The following is a 6,710-nucleotide window of genomic DNA, read 5'->3' as shown; positions in this document are numbered from 1 at the left end:
CCCATCGCCGCCGCCTCTTGGCGCGGGGTGGGACGCACGATGTCCCCGTCCTACTGCTGCTGCGAGCTGACAGCCCTCGCGAGGCCCAGGTGAGTGCCCCTGCCTCTGTCCCCGCTGAGTCCCCACCCGACAGAGCCCCGTGGAGCAGGAGGCTGGGACCCCCAGGATGGGGGGTTTAGGGGGCAACGGTATCAGTCCCGGGGGGGCTTCACCCCATGGCGGATGCTGCAGCTGTGTTGGGGGTACCACCCCACTGCCCTCCTCCGCAGGTGCTCAGCAGCGGTGCTGGGCACTGTGCTTGGGATTTCGTGGCCATGGACAGCCCCGCAGGTCACAGCCCCCCGCTGCCACCCACTCCCAGCACAACCATGGTTGAGTCACCCCGTCTTCCCGGGCTAATGCGGCAGGTGCGCTGCTGGCCCCACTGCTCAGGACCGCTCGGGCAGGGATCTCTCCAAAACCCTAATCTCCAACCTCCTGGGCCAAAACAGAAGCAGGCAGAGGAGGACATGGGGGAACGGCTGTGCAAGCCAGTTTGCAAAGGAAAAGCCAAAGCTGTACAGGCCATCCCTAACTGTTGCGCAGGGAGGCAGATTTTCGCTGGCGGGGACACAGCAGGGTGACGGCAGGAGGGGACAGTGATAGCCGTAACATATGCCAGCGCTGGAGCAGGTCAGCGGAGACCTGCCGTTGCCTAAGGGCTGCCAAAAGTGATTTTCTTTGGAAAGACGCTTTGAAAACAGGGCTGGTTTCCCATGGAGGGGGGCTGCAACAGAGAGCCAAACAGCGCACGGGGGGAATGCTGTGTCCCCAGGCCTGACCGTGGAGGTGGTCCTTGCCCATCCAATGCGCCTTTGGGCAGGGGCTTGTGTTGGTCCCCTCCCCAGCATCCACAGTGTGTCCCTTCAGCTTGTCATCAAACCGAGGAGCGATGCAGGAGGCCGGGGAGCCCCTGTCCTGCAACAACAGGCAGCAAACAGGCTCTGGGTGCTCAGCACGCTCCACCCTGTGCCTGGCTCCCCCAAAACCCCACAGCAAATTCCCTGCCCGGCCATAATGATACATTTCAGCAGGATGAAGTCAGCCCCCTTGGGCTCCAGCCAAAGCCCAGTGGTATTTGGGGGAAGCCTTCAACCCTCCCAGGCACCCTGGGTATTAATGCAACCTGTGCTGGAGCCAGCAGCTTTAACCCTTTCTGCCTCGCTGCATCCCCAGCCCTTCCCTGCCCATGCACTGCTGCCACGAAGCCACTCAGAGTGAGGGGCTGAGCCTTCATCCCTCTCCAGAAGGGGGACCACTGCCCCCTAAATGTGAATGAAGACCCCATTATATTGCCCCTCTCCCAAAAGTTGCCCCATTCCAGCCTGACCCTATTAGCTGCACTCAATCCCCCCCACCCCAAAAATAATTTTTGGCAAACACGTAAATACTCGCTCTCATTCCCAGTCGTTCCCAGCCACGGGGAAAACCAAAGGACAAGCTATGGGCTGCTCCACTCGCCTGCCCAGCGCCTGGCGCTGCAGCCTGGGGTTTGGCTGCTCCCCAGCGTCACCCACCCAAGCCCCATTAGGGAGCCAGGGCTGGATTTTCTGGCTCTCCAGGAAGGCCTGGCCTGACCATGGCAGGACGAGCCCGGTGACATTCCCGCATCCCTCCTGCCTGGCAGGGCCCTGCCACCTCCTCGCTGTCCCCATCCCGCACGCAGCCCGGCTGGACCCCAAACATCCCCTTCCCTGGAGCGCAGGGATGCCTCTCACTGGGGCGTGGGTAGCACAGCTCCTCCCCAGTGACCTGGCCCTGGGGAGCTGAGAGCAGGAAAGTGGCCATAAGCGGTCACCCCCGAGGTCCTCTGTCCCCAGCCTGGCTGCTAGCCCGTGCCTGGGGGAGCGCAGGAGCCAGGCACATGTCTGGTGTCAGGATCCGGCCATGGTGTCTGCACCGAGCACCCCTCGCTGGGCTTTTCTTCAAGGAAAAGCTGCAAGCTCTGCTCCCAGCCTCATGCTTCTTCTAGCTCACGTTCACATTTTGAGCGTTCAAGTGCTGAATTTCCACCCTGCTGATGATCCTGGGCCTTGGCATCCTCTGGCTAATGGCCGGGCTCACTGCCGGCATGGCCTCCCCTGCGTCGGGACCCTTCTACCCAGGGCTCCAGCAAGGCAGTGCAGGCAGCTGCCGCGTGCTCTGAGGAGGCATTTCAGAGCAGCCATCCATTCATCTCTACAGGCAAATTAGCCTGTGATGCTAATAAAGCATCTGCTTAGGAATAGGTGGGGGGGACCTAAACCGGCATCTCACACCCAGTGGGGCACGGGGTGCCCCGGCAGCCCTTCGGCCAGCAGGGCTTGCTGAAGCCTGCTCAGCCCCCTGCATGAATTAGCAAATGCTAACGAGCCTGAGCAATCTGCTAGCGAGGAGGCCAGGTGGGTGCTGAGCTGGGCTCGCTTGGCTTAATGCCATCCACAGGGACTCAGCTGGGCACAGGGGACGTGTGTGTGTCCCCCCGTGCCTCAGTTTCCCTCCTGGTAAAGCATCGGGTAACAAGTCCCGAGCAGGGCCAGCCATGGAGACCAGACCAGACCAGGACTGATGGGATTTCGGGGTAGCCCCAGCCAAGTAAGCCCCTTGCAAAGGGCTTTCACCTGTGAGTTTTGGGCTGGCAGCATCTGTCCAGCTGTCTGTCCGACATCCAGTTGCCTGGCTTTGGATTTGCAGATGGAACTTAATGAATGTTGCAAATTTGTTCTGAATTCAACACTTCCCGCCTCCTGCTGGGGAGAAATAAAAATCTACAGGAGCCAAAAGCTTTTGACATCTTGAAAACGAAATATTTCAGTTCTCAGCTTCAGAAGGACTCAAAGCATTTTGGCCAGAGAACTGGGGAATGATTCCCCCACTCTGGGAGGGACCGGGCAGTAGGACCACACCGATTTTGCCGTGGCTGCAGCTTCCGCTTCAGGGGAATCCTCCCCATTTCCGTGGCCATGTACAAAACCACAGCTTGAGTCCAAAAAATGGGAGCTGCCCCATCACAGTGCCACAATCTGTGCCATGCGGGGCCCAGGGTGTAAATACGGGGGTGATAAGCAGGGGCTGCAAGCATGTCCCAGCAGGGCATCTCCCGGCATGAGTCCCTCAGGGTAAAGGATCTGGCCCTGCGCCTTGTGTAGCTGATTTTAATCATGATGCTGTTTCTAGCTGTGTGTTAATAATGCAATTAAAGAGGGGCTTGATGACATCTCCCTGCCTGTGTATTGGGCTGAGCTTCTTTCCATGCATTTACTCCCTGCAGCGAGTCCCCCCCGTACCTGCCCTGCCGCTGGCTGCCTGCCCACGCCCCTCCAGATAACATTTTCTTGTTTCTCACATGTGTCCAGGCCAGCAAATCCCTCCCAAATTAATTAACAAGGGCCATGCCAAGGCGCCAGCTGCTGTAACGCCAAGCCTGGTGGGTTCAGGGATGCTGAGGGCTGCGCCGTGGGGTCGCATCAGGACAACCCCGTGCCTGAGCACTGATGCTCTGGGGGCTGCTGCAGGTGAGGCCGGGCTGCGAAGCCTTCACCGTTGTCTTGCCAGTGAGGATGGCCAGGGCCGCCTGGATGATGGAGCTTTCTCCTGCCACGGGTTGGGGTGCGGGACCTGGCCCAGCTCGGGGCTCGGTGCTGGAGTACGCTGGTGCCCACTGCCCAGGGAGGCAGCATTGAGGGGCCGTTGGTCCCTGGTGCCGTGCCGGGATGCCCTGCCTGGCACAGCGGTCTCTCTCCTGGCACCCGCTCTGGCAGCTCCTGGCATCTGCCATGCTGTGAAGCTCCAACCCTGCAGAGAGGCGCAGGAAAGAGCCCCAGTGCCAGCCTCGGGCAATGCCCCGAGCCTTTCCTTATGTTCCTCGGGTTTTTTCCAGCATCTCCTTCCCCAGGTCGGGGGTACCCCCAGCCCAGCCAGGCAGCTTGGTGGCAGTGGCAGAGCGTGGCTGTAGGAGCGAGTGGCTCCCGGCTGCCCGCAGGCACCGCACTGGGAGGTTGTTTGAAGAAGCACTTGGCTCTTCCTAAAACAAAACCCACAGAGGCCAGAGCTCACTCCTGGGCACCCTGGGAGAAAACCAAGGGAGAGCAAGTCTTCCTGCTCCTAAAGAGAAGAGAAAGCAAAGCATGGCCCCCTCCAATGGGGGGAAACAGAGATGAAACCAAGCTGACTCCAAAATGTCAGCGGAAATCAAACATCATTTCTCTCTGATTTCTCCAGCTGGGAAAGGCTCAGCCCGGTTTCACAGCCTCACTTACTCCAGCCGGGCACATTAACAACTCTATTTATGCTCTATTTATTCACAGCCGTGTGGCTAACTTCCCCTGGCCGCTGCTGGGAAGCGTGAGGTGAGCACGGACAGCTCTCGGGGCTGGGCGGGATGGCGCTGGGCAGCCCCCGAAGCAAAGAGGGGAACAGCAGGGCCACCCCTGTTGCTTTGGGAAGGCCAGGATGGGCAGCTGAGGCGGGTGCCTGCCGAGCATCCCCTTGAGATGCTCCCACCAAGGGCTGTCCCTCCAGCCAGGAGGGGAGAGGGGCCTGCAGCAGGGCACAGGGACCCCAGCAAGGACACACATTGCTCTCCCCACCACAGCCCCATCCTGGGCTGTACGGACGGTGAGCAAAGGGGGGCTTGAAGGGGAACGTGGGGTGTAAGGTGCAAGGATGCCACCTCCTGCACACCCCACAGAAAAGCAAAGGCCAGTCAAGTCAAAGGCAAATCTCTCGTTGCAATGAGTGCTACTCATTAAGCAAACGATGAAGGATCTGTAGCTAATCAGGGCCTGACAGGCAGCTCCTCGGCTTGCTCAATAAATAGCAGTGAAGGCCTGAAGCACCTTTTACTTCTTCATTAGGGTGCTCCCTGAGGGCTCTCTGCCCACCCTGGGGGATGCACCCAGCTCTGGGCTGGAGTGAGGGGAGGGGTGGGTTTAAATTAACAGTGTAGGGGTGACACAGGGTGAGGGGCAGCCCAGGGTGTGGGAGTTTTGGGAATGATCCTGCTGCAGTGCAGCTGGAGTGGGAGGTAAGGGGTGCTCTGAGGGCTGGGGGATATCTGGAGGCAGGCAACAAGGAGGGGCCCTGGGACAGGAGCTTGCCATGCTGGGGAGGGCTGGGGTGATGCTCAGACCCATCTGGGGCAGGGGGCAATGGTACAGTGCCTTTGGGTTTGGGTACGCTGAGGTATGTCAGGAGGGGAAGATGTCTACTGCTGGGAAGGAGGGATCCCACTCAGCAGCCTGGGAAGGGGAGATGGAGGGTGTCATGCCAGGGTGTTCCCCTGCCCCAGACCCCCGGGACTGTGTTAATTCCTGGCCTGTATATAGGATTGATCCTAGGATAGGATGGGTGGTAACATCAGATGGTGATGTACCCACCAGCCTCCCCAGCTCTAATGCTCTCTCAGGAGGAAAACACCTCCTCGCTCTTCCCCAGGCAGCCCCTAGAGCGCTGACGCAGTGCCCAGCCCTGTTTGGCTTGACAGCCCCCATGGGACAGGCTGGGGAGACCAAGCAGGGCTTTAGGCACTCGGCAAAACCCCTTCATAACCAGTGGGGCACAGGGGACATGATGGGGGCAGCCCCAGGCAGGGAAGCACGACTCACGGGAGGGCAGCGTCTGGCTGTTTGCAGCCGACTCTGACTCTGTCCTGGCAGCTGTGGCAGCAGCACGGTGCCAGCAGAAACAGGACGAGAGAGAGAAAAAGCCCTTTTAGTCCACGAAGGCCAGCAGCTGGGCTGAATCCAGGCTGGGAAGCGGGGCAGCGGGGGCTGTGTGCTGCCCAGGGAAATGCAGCTGGGGTCAAATCCCCCAAGATGTCGCTGCCCTGCATGGTCAGGCCATGCGCTGCAGGGAAAGGAGGAGGGAGTTTGCTGAAATTATGGGTGAGAAGGGGCGTACATCTCCTGTGTTGCTCTGCTGGCCTCTGTGCCTCAGTTTCCTCAGTTTTCCCAGTCCTTCCACAGCACCTGGGGTGCCCCCTTGGACCTCGTGCCACCCCTGCACTGCTCCAGCGCTGGCCTGGATTCAGCCAGCGTGCATTTCCCAGAGCCCGTGTTTTAGGTACCATCTATTTTTAGGGTGCCCAACCTGTGGCAAAGACAAGGAGCAACTGCCAGTTTGGAGAAGTCGGCGTGAGAAGCAAGGATTAAAAAAAAAACCAAACCCCCAAGCCTTTGCACCTCTGGGAACATCACATCAACCTCACCGTGCCTCACGAACGATCAAATATTGGGACAGCTTGTCTATGCCCCAGTATAACTGGCTCTGCAGAGGCACCCCCAGCATGGGTGGTCCCCCAGCTGGAAGTGAGCTGAGAACTGATGCTCTTGTTGCATGCGACGGCACTGCTGTGGCCACGGGCTAGCGATGTGCGTGTCCCTGCTGTGGCCGAGCTTGGCCCTTTCCATGTGAGCCCTGCCAGCCCCCTCCAAGTTCTCGGCCCTGTTATGTTTTAACTGTTGCCTCGTTAATTTTTAAGAAGCCTTGCTGCATGCAGGAGCTCTCGCAGCATCGCCCTGCGCTGTTTTATGGGGTGCCCAGCCCTTACCCCAGGTCTGGGGAACATTTCTGGGCAAATGCTCAGGAGGAGAGCTAGGAACCGGAGCATCCCTGGGCTGGGATTCTCCGCGGCAGCTCCTGCCTGTCCTGTGCATGTTTTTGATCCCGGCTAAAGGATGGGGTCCTCTGGG

The 6,710-nt window shown here is 59.6% G+C and overlaps 1 protein-coding gene across 1 annotated transcript in view; it reads right to left on the bottom strand.

Moving 5' to 3' along the window:
* The window catches only part of TSPAN1 (tetraspanin 1), a 7,084-nt gene extending 4,972 nt beyond the window's left edge, over nt 1-2,112 (bottom strand). The window contains exon 1 of the mRNA XM_009287465.1: nt 2,017-2,112. Coding sequence (XP_009285740.1) covers nt 2,017-2,112 — 96 coding nt within the window. The remainder of the gene's footprint in view (nt 1-2,016) is intronic.
* Between the last annotated feature and the right edge of the window lie 4,598 nt (nt 2,113-6,710).

This window comes from Aptenodytes forsteri, unplaced genomic scaffold, assembly GCF_000699145.1.
Source record: "Aptenodytes forsteri isolate BGI_AS27 unplaced genomic scaffold, ASM69914v1 Scaffold119, whole genome shotgun sequence".
NCBI lineage: Eukaryota > Metazoa > Chordata > Aves > Sphenisciformes > Spheniscidae > Aptenodytes > Aptenodytes forsteri.
The sequence above is the reverse complement of the archived record's forward strand: the minus strand, read 5'-3'. Positions and strand labels throughout refer to the sequence as shown.